The sequence below is a fragment of the Tinamus guttatus genome, unplaced genomic scaffold (genome assembly GCF_059628265.1).
Source record: "Tinamus guttatus ecotype Peru unplaced genomic scaffold, ASM5962826v1 Tinamus_guttatus_pri_ptg000732l, whole genome shotgun sequence".
Lineage (NCBI taxonomy): Eukaryota > Metazoa > Chordata > Aves > Tinamiformes > Tinamidae > Tinamus > Tinamus guttatus.
The window spans coordinates 853909-873100 of NW_028289266.1; the positions used below are offsets into that span (position 1 = coordinate 853909).

At 50.1% G+C, this 19192-nt stretch overlaps 2 protein-coding genes and 2 pseudogenes across 3 annotated transcripts; 1 reads left to right on the plus strand and 3 right to left on the minus strand.

The window, feature by feature from the left end:
* Positions 1–2403: 2403 nt before the first annotated feature.
* On the minus strand, positions 2404–3207 carry LOC148591636 (feather keratin Cos2-3). Of its 2 annotated transcripts, XM_088537251.1 has the most exons (3): positions 3076–3207; positions 3016–3028; positions 2404–2719 (listed from the first exon to the last, which is right to left on the minus strand). In XM_088537251.1, the coding sequence occupies exon 3, from the start codon at positions 2707–2709 to the stop codon at positions 2404–2406; it is 306 nt and encodes a 101-aa protein (XP_088393377.1). In that variant the 5' UTR covers positions 2710–2719; positions 3016–3028; positions 3076–3207. The 2 variants fall into 2 exon arrangements, with proteins under 2 accessions (XP_088393377.1, XP_088393376.1); XM_088537250.1 differs by lacking the exon at positions 3016–3028 and having other exon boundaries at positions 3057–3207.
* Positions 3208–7955: 4748 nt separating this feature from the next.
* LOC104581218 (feather keratin Cos2-3) lies at positions 7956–10977 on the plus strand. Its single transcript, XM_010228785.2, has 4 exons — positions 7956–7965; positions 8308–8420; positions 10229–10301; positions 10652–10977. The coding sequence occupies exons 1-4, from the start codon at positions 7956–7958 to the stop codon at positions 10975–10977; spliced, it is 522 nt and encodes a 173-aa protein (XP_010227087.2).
* Positions 10978–14687: 3710 nt separating this feature from the next.
* On the minus strand, positions 14688–14993 carry LOC148591637 (feather keratin Cos1-2 pseudogene; annotated as a pseudogene).
* A 3893-nt stretch (positions 14994–18886) lies between these two features.
* Positions 18887–19192, minus strand: LOC148591638 (feather keratin Cos1-2 pseudogene; annotated as a pseudogene).

Genomic DNA, 19192 nt, shown 5'->3' on the forward strand with positions numbered 1-19192 from the left:
GCGTAGATTTGGGGAATCGTACCCTGGGACCACTCTACTTGACTCTTGTTGGAAGATTGATCGGAAGACAGAACAGCAGGCAGGATATGGTAAAGACCCTACTTGCTGTGCCACAGACAGGGTAGCAACTTCCTGCTCAGAGGGCAGATCTGGAAGTACTGTGTAACTGTCCTATGGTCATCCTTATAGCAGTGATCCTTCCAGAGTCTTCAGGTGTGTTCCAAAAGATTAGCTGCTCTCGCACTGACAGATGCAAACCCATCACTGAGGTAGGTTTTGGTCCCTTATCAGGTCTCTAATCAGCCCTTATCAGGGCTCTGTGCCGCTCATAGTCAAGAAGTTTTTCTGCATACTTAGATGGAACTTCTTATGTTTTGGTTTGTGGCAACCACCTCTTATCTTGTGGCCGAGCACCACTGAAAATAGGCTAGCCCCATTTTGGACCACCTCCCTTAAGCCAAGGAGATGATTTTCCAATTTCTGCCTCATTTTCTGAAACTGTTTGCTGGCATAAGTATTTTTGCTGGAGGCATGTTGAACTCATGCTTAAAGTGTTCACTTTTCGGATTCATTATGAAGGTATTACTGTTGCATCTGAAGGATTTAGTGATATATGGAACAGTTCACCTGAGTGGACACAATCCCGTGTGTGCTGCACTAGTGTGCCTTTATGACTTGGCCACAGGATCAATTTAGCTGGCTAATTGTAATGCAGTATCATATGGATTTGCACCAGTGCACCACAGTTAGACTTCATTTGTCAAGAAAGAAGAAGCTATCAGTAACAATTTGTTCCCTTCCTAGAAATGGGGATGAATGAAAGAACGCGGAAAAGAAAGATCACAAACACTGAGGGTCATCATCAGTGGGGCAGAGTGAACTGCTCAGTGCAGGCAGCACAGAATATCAATGCAGAAAGAGATGGATTCCCAGTTGGAATGCTTGGGAAAGGAAGACCACAAAGGAGCCAGAGGCGAGAAGCTTTTGCCCTGCTTACGTAGGTGGATTCCATCTTTCCCTGTTAGGTCCCTTGTAGGGTTATCCTTAAAAGTTGATCCTTCCTGAAACTTCAGGTGTGTTCCAAAAGATTATCTGTTATTTGCACCATCAGCAAGATTGGTTTTGGTCCCTTATGAGGTGTTGTGCCAATGTGTCTGTTGTTTAGACAGTTGGGAAAAGGCAGCTTCCCACTTTCCTATCTTGTTTTGGGAGGCACCACCCAAAGTTTCTCCATTGCTTTTCTGCCACCTTGGCAGAGTTTGGGCCATTTGACAGTTTTGGTTGTTAAGTCTATACTTGCCCATCAGTGATGTGGAGAGGCAAGGAGCTCCAGGCATCCGGTCTTTGCCCTTGAATCTGGGCTTGCCCTTGACTTTGGGCTTGCCCTCTTGTAGAGTGAGGGAGAGTATGAGTTAGAGGATAAGGTATGGATGTAGGTTTTCACTAGTTGATCCTTCTGGAGGGAAGAGCAGCTGTCTTGGTTTCCCCATCCTGCACGGGAAAGAATGATTTCCACAGCCCCAGTCCTCAAGGACCACATCTTCCTTCTTACGCCGAAACCCGGAGGAGGCATCAGCTATGCTGGGGCTGTTGATCAAGATTGTGCCTGGGAGTGTCAAAGTAAGAGGGTCCCCATAAATCAAGAACCACCTGCCACAGGCAGCTCACCGGTGCTGCTGCTGGGTGCAGAAGCACAACTCCCTCCCACCATCACCTCTCCCTAGGACTGAGGAGATCCAGTCCTCACCCAAGAACTGCTTGCTCATTCTGTCCACAAGACATGCTCCAAGGATGAGGAGAGCACTTCTGTACAGCGATACAGCCAGGCAGGTCCTGGTGGCCACTGGCTCAAGAGGATCTAGCCGTATCTTCCTCAGTTCCAAAGGACTGTGCCCAAAAGTCATCTGCTGCAGTGTGTGCCACACTGCCTTTCTACAGGAATGCAGAAAGGTACCCATCTGATCGTTCCATAACTCTGTTCCAGAAAAACTCTATTCCCACTGAGCAGTCTGGGAGATGATCCACAGAGGAAAGACCACGCGAAGGCCCAAAGTGGGATGCAGAAGAACTTTAATGAGTCATCAGAAGGAAATAAGGTTGCCCTGAGTGGAGGCCCAGTGACCACAGTGGAGTTGCCACAAGGGATCTGTCTCCCTGCCTCCCAGAGAGAGAGGAGCCAGCACGTGCCCACAGATGGCTTTTGGGGGTTTGTGGCTCAGGGCAGTAGAATACAACAAGGCGTGAGAGGAAAAGGAGGAGGGAAATATAGGAAAATCACACATGGGCCATGTTTTCAGGAAGCCCAGGCTGGTCCCTTTAGGTCTTCGTTGGCAGTTGAAGCTGGGATACTCAGCCGTTTGGAAACCGATAGCCAGAAGCTATTTTCTCAGGACAGCATCAGCTTTAGCAGGGCAGGCACCTTCTGCCACAGTAGCGACTCGTAATGCTGGAGAGGTCGCAGCAGTCAGAATTGATGGGCACTCCCTCACAGCTGAGGATGCGGCCAACAGCAGCGGAGGTGGAGGATCCCACGACGGTGTTCTGCGGGAAGGAGCTGAGGATGGGTCCGGGCAGGGACACCACCACAGGAGAGGGCTCAATGACAACGGTGGAGTCCTGGCACTGCCTGACACAGGGCTCGTTGCAGCTATTGGCCAGCGGGGTGGGCCCGCAGGGCCGGCATGGCACACACGGGTTGTAGCAGGACATGTCTGCGGAGCTGGAGGCACCTGTGAGAGAGTATGTGGGGAAGCAGAGCAGCTGAGTGCATGAGGTGGAGCCTGGCACCCTGCCATGAAAGAGCCAAGGCACCTGTTGGGTTGGGAGCTCAAGGTTGTGAAGGGGGATTGTGGGGATTGTGTCTGTCTCAGTCCCAAAGGTCCTGTGAGGAGCTGCCAAGCCCAGAAAGGCTCCTGCCTAGCGCTCAGCACCAATGGCACCTCAGCCTCTCTCAATGCTAGACCCTCTCCACCTTCCCTTTCCCATCACTAGAAGGCCCAACTCCCAGCATAGGACAGAGGTGAGATGTCTGCTGAAGCAAGACCTCATCCTGGAGCAGGAGGAGAGTCTTCCAGCTTACCTGGTTCCCAAGGAGAAGGAGGCCAGAGATGTGGATGAGAGAGTGAGTACTTGGGCTGGCTTTTATACCGGTTCTGCAGTGCCCCAGGCCCAGAGGCACATGTAGTGGAGGTAATAATTTCCCGACAAGCTAATCTCAAATGCAAAGAATCCCAACTAATCATATGGGCTGTTTCCTGCATTGCTGTCTTTTCATTTCCTTGTTTATGCCGGACCTGCCTTCCTGTGAAGGCTCTTGTAAAATGCCGTAGTGGGAGCCTCAAGGATTTGCAGGCAGGAATGTGTCCGTGACATCACAAGATGTGGACCAAGTACCAAAGAAGTTGTTTGCAGGCAGGGGACATTGACCTGGGGCACTTCTCGGTGGTTGTTTGCAGGAAGTGTCACAATTCTTCCCAACCCTGTAGTTCCAAGTAGGATGCCAAAGGGCTCCAGTCCAAGGTTACATGTCGCATCCTTCTCCCTCTCCCTTCCTCCTAGCTTGCTCTAATGGCCACTGGCCATTCCCTCCCTTGGTGCGCAGGCTGCACCCCTTGCTTGCAGATTTCTGCCTCCTTATATGACCCTTGAGAGAAATATCTCTATATATTACATATAAATGTGTTTACTTTCCTTCATTCACTGATTCTTTGGGCTGTCTCTGGGGGCCACTAAACAATGCCTGAGAGCATTTGGGGCCCTGTTTGTCCCCTAGGTGCTATGGCCCTCTGGGGGGGGTGGTCCTTAGAAATCCAAAATGAGTCATGTGTGAGAATGCACATTTCCTTGTGTGCACTTGTGTGTAATTGATTGTTTGAGTGCATGGGGCGAAGAAATGTTTGTGTGATTCCATGCAGCTGAGCGTGAGCACATGTGAGTTTGTTTGCATGTACATAGCCCTCATCACAAGAAGAAGCTCTGCTCATGGCCGGGCTATCCTCCACTGCTCTGCCCATGTGCACCATAGGTTCCCCAGGTGCCACGGTGAGCAACTTCAGTTAAGCAGCGACAGGTATTTTTGTAATAACTGCTACCCCTGCGACAGGCAGTGAAATGCAGTCTCTGTCTCCTGACCCTTCATTTTCTTGCCTGCCCAAGTTATGTTCTAGTGTGATTCTCACAGAAGGTGAGCTGGCTACCTATTTTGTCAGGGGACATGGTAAATTTTTCGTGCTGGTCAGAGGAACAGAGTGACAGCGGGCTACAGAATCCTGAGGCTTTGAGATGGTACCAGCAGGAAGAGGTGCCAGGCAGCAGCTGACCCACTCAGATCTGGATTTTTTGTCTTGGCAGGTGTTTGAGTCATCTCCAATCAAGGAATCTTCTACTACAAGGTTCTGTATCACATCCCCTCTTATTGTGCATTCTGAGGTCTTTCCTCACCCAGTCTCTGATCCTTGCATTCTTCTAAAGGGTAGTGTGTAAGCTATGCATCATCAGGAGAATGAGGAGACTGGCAGTGTCTTTGCAGCCAGTCTTGATTTTGTCTTGTTTTTCATGGAGCTACGCCAAAATCATCTGGAAATCTCAGCTCATGAGAGCTTTGGGCATCCTGCCATCCTGTTCTGTTCTCCTGGGGTAAGAGAGGGCTCTTTCCAGCCTGACTCTGGGACAGGCAGTTCTCTGGGGTGAGTCATTGTGATGGTCCTAGCTGGGAGAGTCAGCAGGCAGGAAACATCAGTGACAAGGGGAGGGAGCAGGCAGAGTTTTCTATACCCAGTAGCGCTCAAGTTCATCCTCCTTTGGGAAATATTTATAGGCATTTTTTTTTTAATTTTTGTTTTTCCTTTTTCCCTCCCTCTCACCTAAACTGCTTCTTCTATACTGAATGCTTCCTGATTTGTGCTACCATATCTTCCTTTCTTCCCGTTGTTACACTTTGGAAGTCAAATTGCTTTGATTTCCCTTAATTTGAAGACTTTTCTAATCTCTAACTCAGCTGTTAATGCTACTATGTGGTTTTTACACTGTCCCAAGCATTCCCTCAGAGCGCAACAGGCACCAGTGATCGCTGCTCTCCCAGCAGCTCTCATTTCTTCTACCACGTGTACCTCTTCTCCCTTTTGTGTCTTCTTTAGAAAACATCCATTCTCCAGGAATGAACCCTTCAGCATAAGATTTTTCCTGTATTTATCCACGATAGCTACAACTTACTTTGCGGCTCTGAAAGCCTGCCTCTAAGAGCTGTGGCACTGCTCTGTATTGGAGTGAAAATGAGAAGGAGAATCCAGAGACACTGTTTTGTGGGCAAGCATCACAGACACTACATTCCAAATTAGAAAATTGCCTTAGAAAAGCATGTACATATTATAGTGTACTTAATTTTATATTAACTGCATATTAATGAATGTACCTTTCAAAGTTTCCTGATGCTCACTTTTGCTTTTTCCCCTCCCGCATGGCCAAGGTGCCTGTACTGGAGCAGCCCCTGCCTGCAGTTCTATACATCCAGGGCCCAAGGCTGAGCACAGCTAAAGGCTTGCCTGCCTTTCCCTTCATGACCGTGGATAGGCAGATTGCTGCCAGGAAGCTGCTTGTGCTTAAGCACATGTTCTTTTCTTGCATGCCCTTGTGTGCATGTGGGATTTGTGTGAGTGCAGCTGTGTGCACAGATTTGTGCATGGTTCTGTGCAGGTGTGCACGGGCAGGGGTGTGTCTGCCTCTACTCGTGTGGCCCACTCTATGAGGGAACATGCTGCTCCTAGCACACATCTCCTCTGCCCTGTGCTAAAGAGATCATAAGGATCAGGTCAACTTTAGGTACAGGAGGGAGAAACATCAAGAAATCCTGCCTACTACATGCCAGAGAGGAAGACTGTAGTCCAGATTTTTTCCCCCAGGTTTACCAGACAGAATCTAATCCTCCTGAGCTGGAGTCCACCCAGACTAAGATATGAGGAACTGTTTCTCCCTGACTCTCATCTTAAAGCAATGGTGCTTCCCGTGATTGGGGTGCGATGGGTATGATGGGGGAAGCACTAGAAGTGTTGCTGTCTCAGGTAACAGAGACAGGAATTTGGAAAATAGCCAAGTAAATATGGGAAAAAAAAAAAAAAGGTGAGTCACTGCACTGTGTTCCGATACCTGCTACGAGCTGGCTAACCATGGTGGGAGGTGGACTGTAAACTCAGTGCAGAGCAGCTTGAACGGTGGCTGTAGCCACAGTCAGAGCAGCAATACGCACTGTCCCCCCGCAGTGGTAAACCACAGTGAACAGTGTGGAGAGCACAGGGCAGACCCACAGCGCCCACTGCCCTGCCTGCTGTGTGCAGACTGGCAGCTGCCAGTGGCACAAACAGGGGGTGGGACTGCGTTGACCCATTGTACCCACTTAGCTCCCACTTTGTTTGGTTATGGACCAAAAACCTTTATGTCAGGAGAAAGCAAAAACCAGAAAGCTGGGGGCGGGAGTGTGGCAAACTGATTATGTTGGACCCTTTCTGGAGAGCCAGAGGAGCACGTGTGCTGACTGCATAGATAACTGCCCTGCTCTGTTGTACACCCACCCTTGTTCTGTAGCCATCCAGGCTCACACAGCTCTCTGATGCCTTGGGAATCTTGCTGAACTACCACTCCCTGCGCAGGGGCTGGTCCCAAACTCCCATCTCTCCCAGGAGGAAATTACCACGGACAGTTCAGAGCTCAGAATGCTGTATATGCACTAATGCATATGAATGAGAGTGTATGTTTGGTGGGGGTGGCAAATACATTTGTATTTATGTGTATGTGCATATTTGTATACATGTCCATATCTTTAATCATGTTTGTGTGCATGCTTCTGAGTGCACATGCACACTTCTGTTTGCATATAAGTGTGTGTGTTCTGACATGCCTTTGGAGTATGTGGGTATTTATGGCTTTGCATTTGTCTGGGGAGGGAAGGGGGAAAGGGGGAGAGGGCTTAAAATTTACTCCACACACAAGAATGAGAGCAGCATGAGCTGAAGGGGCCCACAAGAAACTGCTGTGCAACTGAAGTCCCACTCAGGCATGCCACTGAGGTCAAGTTGTAGTGACTGCCCAGTTCTCCTGCAACTACTGCACTGCCCTTGCCAGAAGCCCTTTAAGAAGAAGGCAGGCATGTTGTGTGCCACTCTTTTCCACAGACTGAAAGCGCTCCTTGCCATGCTTGCCCTAAAGCATTTTCCTTAAAGTACCTCTGTCCCTACATGAAAGTGCTCCAGGAACAAGAGTTTTGCCAGCATATCTTCAAAACCCAAAGAGGTCATAGTTATGCAGCTGTGCATGCAGTTCGAAGTCATCCTCCTTTCTACATGCTATGTAGAAAGGTAGCTTCTGTATGGGCCTTGGAGAAAGGTCCTAATTATGCTGCTTTACAGGGTCTTCTCATGCTGTCTGCCACACAAATCTCCTCTATCCTTTGTACCCTTACATCTCTTCAGGTTAAAGTAAATCTGCCCTCCCACCATCCCTACTTCAAAGTCTCCTCACTAGATTAGCAAGCCAGTTTGCAAAGACAGTCATTACCCACTGTCAACTACATCCCTGGTCAGTGGTGACAGAAGCCAAAGCCTGCCTGCAATACCAGCCATGCAGCTGGGTGTGGATCTGCAGGAGGAATCTTCTGTTCAAGTCTTTCTTCCTCTCTGAAGGGACTGAGAAGAACACAGCTTAGGCAGCCATGGCTATCACCTCACCCCCATAACCTTGTTGATGACTGTTAATAACATCCTTGGGTTTTCTTGTCCCATCACTGCCCCAGTTACAGGCAGGGCCCTAAACACCCTGTAAACAGCACATCCTGATGAGATCTGCACAGAGCCCACAGTCTGGGGAACATCTCTCTCCAAACCCAGAGCTCTTTCCCCAGGGGCTCTTTGTAGGTCGTTACAGTATCCTGCCCTGGCATGTGATGGATATTCCTAGCTCTGGTCAGGATGACCAGAAGTAGGACAAAGAACTCCAGCAAAAACTTCCATCCCTCAGCTTGACTCAGGAGAACGAACGTCACCTTGGGGACATTACCCGAATCCATTTCAAAAGAAACTGATGTAGGAGGAAAGGGATCCACACTGTGCACCTGAGAAGGAGGGGACGGAGCTGATGTTCACTGTTAAATGACTTGGGCACACAAGGAATATGGCAAGGGTGGAGAGGGTCCAAAGCTCCCCAGAACTGATATTTCCAGTTTATTTGGGACATCTCTATGAACACCAAGACAAGAGTTTGACTCATATATTTTCTGCAAAGATCTGCCTCTCTCCTCCTTATTTTCCTGATGGTTTGCAGTTTACATCTTCCTGTATCTCCTGGCAACTCAGCGCTTTGACCAGACTTCATCCGCCACAGAACATTTTATTGCTGGGAAGAAGCACCAGGCACTTTCCTCAGTACCAGAGCAGGTACCGCTTTCAGCCACAGACTAAAGAGAGGGAATTTGTTTCTGCCATTTTAGTCCCCCATTCACAAGCTCCACTATGAGATATGGAAAGGAGGAAACCAAGGAAAGGCAACAGGAAGCTTGCATGGATGACCAAGGATGACTGCACTTGAACATAAAAGGGAAATATACAAGAGGTGGAAACAGGAATAGGTGACCCAGAAAGAATATATAGCACTGTCTAAGAGTGCAGAGATAGGGTTAGGAGAATTGAAGCCTACCTAGAGTGGAAATTAGCAAGCAACATGAAGGGCAACAAGAATGACTTCTACAGTGCCTGGGCAGAAAAAAGAAGGATAGGGAAAATGTGAGCTAGTGAGACTGAAGGGCCTAAACCCTTCCCTCCTTCTCTTGTTTTATTTTTCACAGACAAGGAAGCTCCTTGTATAGAGGTATAAGGCATCAGAGAGACTTTGCCCTCCTACATCCACAGAAGACTTTATTTCCCGGTGGTGTTGAACAAGGTGGTAAAGTAGCCACTCTCCTGAGGACCAGATGTTAGATACCATGAGACTTGCTGGGTGGAATGGCCTTACCTATGCTGGTAGCAGAACAAGTGAGTAAAATGAAGGTCTGTTGTGTTCAGATGTTCTGGTAGGCACCTCCACTGTGACTAGTTTCTTTTGGTGGGTGAAAGTGGTCTAAACTATGACATCTAGAGGAATGCAAGGGTTAGTGACAGTATGGGAAAAGGCCCTAGGATGAACACTAAGAGTGAATACAAACCTTTATAAGAAAAGATTACCTGCAACAAGAAGGAAACAGGGTGGAGATGGCTCAGACATGAACCAGGGGGAATGGTCTAGCTTCTACCAGAGTGGATCAGCTGCTGTATGGCACCTCTCCCTGCTGGTACCATCCCACAGCCCAAATATTCTGTAGCCCACTCTGTCAGCAGCTGCATTTTAGGGGCAGCAGTCGCTGCAAAAAAAAAAACAACCAACCAAACAAACAAAAAATGTCATTACTGGACTGAACTCCCTCCCGTATCACCTGGGGAAACATGGGCAGAGCAGTGGAGGATAGCCTGGCCATGAGCAGAGCTTCTTCTTGTGATGAGGGCTATGTACATGCAAACAAACTCAAATATGCTCACGCTCAGCTGCATGGAGTCTCACACATTTCTTTGCCTCATGCACTCAAACAATCTATTACACACACGGTGCACACAAGGAAATGTGCATTCTCACACATGACTCATTTTGGATTTCTAAGGACCACCCCCCCAGAGGGCCATAGCACCTAGGGGACAAACAGGGCCCCAAATGCTCTCAGGCATTGTTAAGTGCCCCCCAGAGACAGCCCAAAGAATCAGTGAATGAAGGAAAGTAAACACATTTATATGTAATGTATAGAGATATTTCTCTCAAGGGTCGTATAAGGAGGCAGAAATCTGCAAGCAAGGGGTGCAGCCTGCGCACCAAGGGAGGGAATGGCCAGTGCCCATTAGAGCAAGCTAGGAGGAAGGGAGAGAGAGAAGGATGCGACGTCCCCTTGGACTGGAGCCCTTTGGCATCCTACTTGGAACTACAGGGTTGAGAGGAATTGTGACACTTCCTGCAAACAACCACTGAGAAGTGCCCCAGGTCAATGTCCCATGCCTGCAAACAACAGGCATAACAAGGAAACAACAGGCATAAACAAGGAAATGAAAAGACAGCAATGCAGGAAACAGCCCATATGATTAGTTGGGATTCTTTGCATTTGAGATTAGCTTGTCGGGAAATTATTACCTCCAGTACATGTGCCTCTGGGCCTGGGGCACTGCAGAACCGGTATAAAAGCCAGCCCAAGTACTCACTCTCTCATCCACATCTCTGGCCTCCTTCTCCTTGGGAACCAGGTAAGCTGGAAGACTCTCCTCCTGCTCCAGGATGAGGTCTTGCTTCAGCAGACATCTCACCTCTGTCCTATGCTGGGAGTTGGGCCTTCTAGTGGTGGGAAGGGGAAGGTGGAGAGGGTCTAGCATTGAGGGAGGCTGAGGTGCCATTGGTGCTGGGCGCTAGGCAGGAGCCTCTCTGGGCTTGGCAGCTCCTCACAGGACCTTTGGGACTGAGACAGACACAATCCCCTGTGCCTCCCTTCACAGCCTTGAGCTCCCAACCCAACAGGTGCCTTGGCTCTCTCATGGCAGGGTGCCAGGCTGCGCCTCATGCACTCAGCTGCTCTGCTTCCCCACATACTCTCTCACAGGTGCCTCCAGCTCCTCAGACATGTCCTGCTACAACCCGTGTGTGCCATGCCGGCCCTGCGGGCCTACCCCGCTGGCCAACAGCTGCAACGAGCCCTGCGTCAGGCAGTGCCAGGACTCCACCGTTGTCATTGAGCCCTCTCCTGTGGTGGTGTCCCTGCCCGGACCCATCCTTAGCTCCTTCCCGCAGAACACCGTCGTGGGATCCTCCACCTCCGCTGCCGTTGGCCGCATCCTCAGCTGTGAGGGAGTTCCCATCAATTCTGACTGCTGCAACCTCTCCAGCATTACCAGTCGCTACTGTGGCAGAAGGTGCCTGCCCTGGTAAAGCTGATGCTGTCCTGAGAAAATAGCTTCTGGCTATTGGTTTCCAAATGGCTGAGTATCCCAGCTTCCCCTGCCAACGAAGACCTCAAGAGACCAGCCTGGGCTTCCTGAAAACATGGCCCATGTGTGATTTTCCTGTCTTTCCCTGCCTCCTTTTCCTCTCATGCCTTGTTGTATTCTACTGCCCTGAGCCACAAACCCCCAAAAGCCATCTGTGGGCACGTGCTGGCTCCTCTCTCTCTGGGAGGCAGGGAGACAGATTCCTTGTGGCAACTCCACTGTGGTCACTGGGCCTCCACTCAGGGCAACCTTGTTTCCTTCTGATGACTCATTAAAGTTCTTCTGCATCCCACTTTGGGCCTTCGCGTGGTCTTTCCTCTGTGGGTCATCTCCCAGACTGCTCAGTGGGAATAGAGTTTTTCTGGAACAGAGTTATGGAACGATCAGATGGATACCTTTCTGCATTCCTGGTAGAAAGGCAGTGTGGCACACACTGCAGCAGATGACTTTTGGGCACAGTCCTTTGGAACTGAGGAAGATATGGCCAGATCCTCTTGAGCCAGTGGCCACCAGGACCTGCCTGGCTGTATCGCTGTACAGAAGTGCTCTCCTCATCCTTGGAGCATGTCTTGTGGACAGAATGAGCAAGCAGTTCTTGGGTGAGGACTGGATCTCCTCAGTCCTAGGGAGAGGTGATGGTGGGAGGGAGTTGTGCTTCTGCACCCAGCAGCAGCACCGGTGAGCTGCCTGTGGCAGGTGGTTCTTGATTTATGGGGACCCTCTTACTTTGACACTCCCAGGCACAATCTTGATCAACAGCCCCAGCATAGCTGATGCCTCCTCCGGGTTTCGGCGTAAGAAGGAAGATGTGGTCCTTGAGGACTGGGGCTGTGGAAATCATTCTTTCCCGTGCAGGATGGGGAAACCAAGACGGCTGCTCTTCCCTCCAGAAGGATCCACTAGTGAAAACCTTCATCCATACCTTATCCTCTAACTCATACTCTCCCTCACTCTACAAGAGGGCAAGCCCAAAGTCAAGGGCAAGCCCAGATTCAAGGGCAAAGACCGGATGCCTGGAGCTCCTTCCTCTCCACATCACTGATGGGCAAGTATAGACTTAACAACCAAAACTGTCAAATGGCCCAAACTCTGCCAAGGTGGCAGAAAAGCAATGGAGAAACTTTGGGTGGTGCCTCCCAAAACAAGATAGGAAAGTGGGAAGCTGCCTTTTCCCAACTGTCTAAACAACAGACACATTGGCACAACACCTCATAAGGGACCAAAACCAATCTTGCTGATGGTGCAAATAACAGATAATCTTTTGGAACATACCTGAAGTTTCAGGAAGGATCAACTTTTAAGGATAACCCTACAAGGGACCTAACAGGGAAAGATAAATCTACCTACGCAAGCAGGGCAAAAGCTTCTCGCCTCTGGCTCCTTTGTGGTCTTCCTTTCCCAAGCATTCCAACTGGGAATCCATCTCTTTCTGCATTGATATTCTGTGCTGCCTGCACTGAGCAGTTCCACTCTGCCCCACTGATGATGACCCTCAGTGTTTGTGATCCTTCTATCCCGCATTCTTTCATTCATCCCCATTTCTAGGAAGGGAACAAATTGTTGCTGATAGCTTCATCTTTCTTGACAAATGAGGTCTAACTGTGGTGCACTGGTGCAAATCCATATGATACTGCATTACAATTAGCCAGCTAAATTGATCCTGTGGCCAAGTCATAAAGGCACACTAGTGCAGCACACACGGGATTGTGTCCACTCAGGTGAACTGTTCCATATATCACTAAATCCTTCAGATGCAACAGTAATACCTTCATAATGAATCCAAAAAGTGAACACTTTAAGCATGAGTTCAACATGCCTCCAGCAAAAATACTTATGCCAGCAAACAGTTTCAGAAAATGAGGCAGAAATTGGAAAATCATCCCCTTGGCTTAAGGGAGGTGGTCCAAAATGGGGCTAGCCTATTTTCAGTGGTGCTCAGCCACATGATAAGAGGTGGTTGCCACAAACCAAAACATAAGAAGTTCCATCTAAGTTTGCAGAAAAACTTCTTGACTATGAGCGGCACAGAGCCCTGATAAGGGCTGATTAGAGACCTGATAAGGGACCAAAACCTACCTCAGTGATGGGTTTGCATCTGTCAGTGCAAGAGCAGCTAATCTTTTGGAACACACCTGAAGACTCTGGAAGGATCACTGCTATAAGGATGACCATAGGACAATTACACAGTACTTCCAGATCTGCCCTCTGAGCAGGAAGTTGCTACCCTGTCTGTGGCACAGCAAGTAGGGTCTTTACCATGTCCTGCCTGCTGTTCTGTCTTCCGATCAATCTTCCAATAAGAGTCAAGTAGAGTGGTCCCAGGGTGCGATTCCCCAAATCTACGCAGTCTTCTTGAGGCCACATGGCATGTCCTGTGTGTGGTTCTGGGTTCCCCAGTACAAAAGAGAGACGGAACTACTAGAGACAGAGTCTATTTTCAGTGGTGCCCATGAACAGGACAAGACACAATGGGCACAAACCAAAACACGACACATTCCATCTAACCATGCAGAAAAAACTTTTTGACTGGGAGGGGAACAGAGCTCAGAGTTCAGGATTAGGTTGTGCAGAGGACTTGTGCACTCTCCTTCCTAGGAGCTATTCAAAAATTGCCTGTGCATCATCCTGTGCAGTGTGCTCTAGGCAAGCCTTCTTGAGCAGCAGGGTTGGACTAAGCGATCTCCAGAGGTGCCTTCCAACCTTAGACTTTCTGTGATTCTGTGATCCCGTAACCTTGCATGTCCTGCTCCCATCAGCTCAATGCTGACCTTCTGCGAGTGGAGAGGCATGGCCCTAAGGTGGGTATTTCCTGCAGGGATGCACAGAAATCAGTTGGGGAAGGACTTCACAATGTGCCGAGCCAGAGGTGGGAAAGACCCTCTGCCTGGCTTGCACTGTGTAGGCTTGGAGCTGGCAATTTCCAGAGCCGCAGCTGGGCAAGCCCACCTTGCCCATTTGGGAGGCCTGTTGGCAAGGTTTCATGGCCACTGGCTCTGGCGTACACAAGGATGTCTCCCTCAGCTCTGAGGGGCAGTGTCCTGAAGAGGACCCTCTGCAATGAGTCCCCAGCTCCCATTCCTCTGGCAGTGACAAAAGTTTCCCACCTGGTACTCCTGCCTGCTCCCCAACACAAGTGACTCTCTGCTCCAGGGGAAGCTTGGGAGACACCGCACCCAGGGAAAGACCACACAGAGACGCAGGTTGGCGTGCAGCATTGCTTTAATGAGTTAGAAGAGGGTAAGAGAGTTGCTGTGAGAGGAGGCCCCTTGTGCACAGAGAGCACCAGGGGCAGCCCAGAGTCGGCACACTGTGAGCACACTAGAGTTTCCCACAGGGTGCCAATTGCCTGCCTCTCAGCAGCAGAGCAGCCAGAAGATCCCCCTAGGGTGATCTGGGGGGTGCCTCATGCACCAAGGGAGCAGAAGACGAAAAAGAGAATGAGAGAGAGCAAAGAGAGTGGGAGAAGCAGAAGGTCGGCACAGTTCGTGCTTCAATAGAGACCAGGCAAGCCTGTTCTAGCCAGTCAATTGTAAGAGGAGGCAAAGAGATTGGCATGTGGTGAAAAAATAAGAGTCCTTCAAGATCCGTTGTGTGTCAAAGTCGGTGTTCTGCATTCCTGGGGGTTCTTATCTGGTCGTATTTTTAGTGGCTTTAGCAGGGGGGGCACCTTCTGCCGCAGTAGCGGGGGGAAAACCCGGAGAGGTCACAGCAGTCGGAGTTGATGGGGACTCCCTCACAGCTGAGGATGCGGCCAACGGCAGCGGACGTGGAGGATCCCACGACGGTGTTCTGCGGGAAGGAGCTGAGGATGGGTCCGGGCAGGGTCACCACCACAGGAGAGGGCTGGATGACAATGGTGGAGGCCTGGCACTGCCTGACACAGGGCTCGTTGCAGCTGTTGGCCAGCGGGGTGGGCCCGCAGGGCCGGCATGGCACGCATGGGTCGCAGCAGGACATGTCTGCGGAGCTGGAGGCACCTGTGAGAGAGGCCAGGGAGGAGGCAGAGCAGCTGAGTGCATGAGGCACAGGCTGGCACCCTGCCATGAGGGAGCCAAGGCACCTGCTGGACTGGGAGCTGGGGGCTGTGCAGGGCTCAGGCACACGGGCTTCTTTACCTTGCCCTGCGAGGCGCGTACCAAGAGCAAACAGGCCCAAGAAGACTGCTGCCTACCCCATACTCTACCAGGTACAGCAGCCAAACCCCAACTTCTCCTCAAAAAAGACCTTCTCTTGCCTTCTCTTGCCTTCCCTTCCCTTCCCTGCCCCACAAAGAGGAGCTGCAAGACTTAGACAGTTATAGAGACAGGATCAGCTGACATGACCACCAAAGACAGACCTTGTCTCCAAGCGGGAGGAAAGAGGGAAAAGGCATTCAGACTCACCTGGTTCCTGTGGAGAAAGATGGAGAGAAGTGGATGAGAGAGCCAGCACTGGGGCTGCCTTTTATACTCATTTTGCACTGCCCCCGGGTCTGAGGCATGCTTGTCAGAGGTGACAATCTTCTGACAAGCTCCTCTCCAATGCAAAACATCCCTGCTAATGATATGCACTGTGTTTTTGTTTCCTACATTGCTGTCCTTTCATTTCCTGCTTTATGCCTTGCCCATGCCCCCATGAAGGCATGTTCTAAATGCTCAGATGAAAGGCCTAAGGTCTTCCAGGGCAGGAACATGTAAGTGTGGTTGGAAGACACAGGTCAACCCCAGAGGGGTCCAGCACAGGCAGGTGATGTTGACGTGGGTCATTCCTGCCAGGTTGCTTGTGTCCCCGTTGGCCAGAAAGGGCCCAGCTCTGACAAACATTGCAGAGCCTGGCACACATAACAGCATGCTTAAGGGAGGCTTTCCGCATTGAGGCGAGCATATTTTCAGTGGTGCCTAGCCACAAGACAGGAGGCAATGGCCACAGCCCAATACACTAGAAGTTCCATCTAACTATGCGGAAATACTTCTTGACTGTGAGGGGCACAGAGCCCTGATAAGAGCTGATTAGGGACCTGATAAGGGACCAAAACCTACCTCAGTAATGGGTTTGCGTTTGTCAGTGCAAGAGCAGCTAATCTTTTGGAACACACCTGAAGACTCTGAAAGGATCACTGCTATAAGGATGACCATAGCACAGTCACATAGTAGTTTCTGATCTGCCCTCTGAGCAGGAAGCTTCTACCCTAAGGCACAGCAAGCAGGGTCTATACCACAGCCTGCCTCCTGTTCTGTGCTCCCATCAGTCTCTCAACTAGAGTCAAGTAGAGTGGTCCCAGTGGAGAATGAGGGGGCTGTGGTGGGGGACTCCCATAACGAAGGGCAGGAGAAGAGCATCAGGCGCAAGCAGGAGTAGAGGGCACTGGCTTGAGCAGGGCCTTTATACCCTAGCAGACAGCCATGCAGCTCCTTGAGGGACCATACAATGGATCCAAGTATTATGCAAAATTTTTTATCAAGCAATGAACAAGATACCTCATAGCCAGCATTAGATGTTCTTTACGTACCTCAAAGCTCCGTCGGCCATTCAGCACTCACTAACCAAAGTAAATCTCCTCAAGCTGTAGGGCACTAGATGGTCACCTATATTTTGCTACTTGATGGTAGGGGCAAGCGATGGAAGGAATCAGACACCAATGGAAAGAAGGGTCTTATTTCACTATTAATATTAAGGCAATACAGAATGATAGGTTTTACAAAACAATAAACTTGGTATTCACTCTGTTTTAGCAACAGACAAAATAAGCAAGGTAATGCACTTAACCATTATTATACAAGAAAGAGAATAGTGATTAAGAGAAAAAGATACATCACCAATTGCCTAAATACGTTACCACCATTCAGATTAGCAGTGGTTGGGGAGCCTCTGTTGAAGCGAGGATTTGGAGAACCTACCCGGCAATTGAGAGATCTTATGTGGGGCATCCACCAGTAAGGGAGGCCTCCAGTGTCACGGCAAGAGGGTCCACCTTTAATAGAGCCAAATCAGCAAATCATAATAACTCGCATTTCTTTGTGAGTGGTAACATCTGGTGTGACATACTTTCCCTATCATCCAGGAGCAGGAATTGGCCATAGCCCGGGCCTCAGATGGGAGGGTTCCCTGCAAGGTCAAAAACACCTGCACAAGAGCCTACAAAAGCTGCAGTTTAGTAAACCTACATGCAGGTTAGCATAAACGGTTCTACAGACGAGTTTTGTATACTTCTACAAAGGCAAAGCTGTATTCATCTGTAAGTCCACCCCGACTTGGGCCTGTTCTTCAGGCCCTAGCAGTTCACTGTGTAAGCCTTAAACTCCTGACAGACTCCTAAGGGAAGGAATATTCAAAAGTTTTGTATATAAAACTATACAAAAGTTTGAAACATTATCCCACACTGAACCAACACCAGCAGGTGCCTTGCGCATCTCGGTACGGCATCAAGAGATTGGATGAGAATTCCACTCCAGTCACTTGGAAATCACTGATTTACTTGGCAGTGATTTAAATGAAAGTGAGTATGGAAAATTGTAGATACTATGAGAGTGAAATTAATTTTTACTCAACCTTGGATATGGTTGTGGAAGAATTGTTTGAAAAGGAGGCACTGAGAGAAAAAATCGCTAGGGCGTAACAGAAGTTTGGGCATTACAGAAACTTGCTTGGGATGACAAAAAGTTGCCACTTCCTGGATGGCTGGGAAGCAGGGACTCTGCTCCTCCACAGTTCGCTAGAAAACACAGCCTGCCCTCCTCACAGCTGCAAAGAGGAGTAACATGACTGGGAGGGGAACAGAGCTCAGAGTTCAGGATTAGGTTGTGCAGAGGACTTGTGCACTCTCCTTCTAGGAGCTATTCAAAACTTGCCCGTGCATCATCCTGTGCAGTGTGCTCTAGGCAAGCTTTCTTGAGCAGCAGGGTTGAACTAAGTGATCTCCAGAGGTGCCTTCCAACCTAAGGCTTTTTGTGATTCTGTGATCCCGTAACCTTGCATGTCCTGCTCCCGTCAGCTCAATGCTGACCTTCTGCGAGTGGAGAGGCATGGCCCTAAGGTGGGTATTTCCTGCAGGGATGCACAGAAATCAGTTGGGGAAGGACTTCACAATGTTCCAAGCCAGAGGTGGGAAAGACCCTCTGCCTGGCTTGCACTGTGTAGGCTTGGAGCAGGCAATTTCCAGAGCCGCAGCTGGGCAAGCCCACCTTGCCCTTTTGGGAGGCCTGTAGGCAAGGTTTCATGGCCACTGGCTCTGGCGTACACAAGGATGTCTCCCTCAGCTCTGAGGGGCAGTGTCCTGAAGAGGACCCTCTGCAACGAGTTCCCAGCTGTGACAAAAGTTTCCCACCTGGTACTCCTGCCTTCTCCCCAACACAAGTGACTCTCTGCTCCAGGGGAAGCTTGGGAGACACCGCACCCAGGGAAAGACCACACAGAGACGCAGGTTGGCGTGCAGCATTGCTTTAATGAGTTAGAAGAGGGTAAGAGAGTTGCTGTGAGAGGAGGCCCCTTGTGCACAGAGAGCACCAGGGGCAGCCCAGAGTTGGCACCCTGTGAGCACACTAGAGTTTCCCACAGGGTGCCAATTGCCTGCCTCTCAGCAGCAGAGCAGCCAGAAGCTCCCCCTAGGCTCATTTGGGGGGTGCCTCATGCACCAAGGGAGCAGAAGGCAAAAAAGAGAATGAGACAGAGCCAAGAGAGTGGGAGAAGCAGAAGGTCGGCACAGTTCGTGCTTCAATAGAGACCAGGCAAGCCTGTTCTAGCCAGGCAATTGTAAGAGGAGGCAAAGAGATTGGCATGTGGTGAAAAAATAAGAGTCCTTCAAGATCCGTTGTGTGTCAAAGTCGGTGTTCTGCATTCCTGGGGGTTCTTATCTGGTCGTAGTTTTAGTGGCTTTAGCAGGGGGGGCACCTTCTGCCGCAGTAGCGGGGGGAAAACCTGGAGAGGTCACAGCAGTCGGAGTTGATGGGGACTCCCTCACAGCTGAGGATGCGGCCAACGGCAGCGGACGTGGAGGATCCCACGACGGTGTTCTGCGGGAAGGAGCTGAGGATGGGTCCAGGCAGGGTCACCACCACAGGAGAGGGCTGGATGACAATGGTGGAGGCCTGGCACTGCCTGACACAGGGCTCATTGCAGCTGTTGGCCAGCGGGGTGGGCCCGCAGGGCCGGCATGGCACGCATGGGTCGCAGCAGGACAT

What these genes read in the sequence shown, in the direction of transcription:
- LOC104581218 (XM_010228785.2), top strand. An exon ending in TTTCCTCAGTACCAGAGCAG is followed by an intron (nt 8,421 to 10,228) that starts GTACCGCTTTCA and finishes GGGGCACTGCAG; the next exon opens with AACCGGTATAAAAGCCAGCC. An exon ending in TCCTTCTCCTTGGGAACCAG is followed by an intron (nt 10,302 to 10,651) that starts GTAAGCTGGAAG and finishes ACTCTCTCACAG; the next exon opens with GTGCCTCCAGCTCCTCAGAC.
- LOC148591636 (XM_088537251.1), bottom strand. Translation starts at nt 2,709, where the DNA reads ATGTCCTGCTACAACCCGTGTGTGCCATGCCGGCCCTGCGGGCCCACC.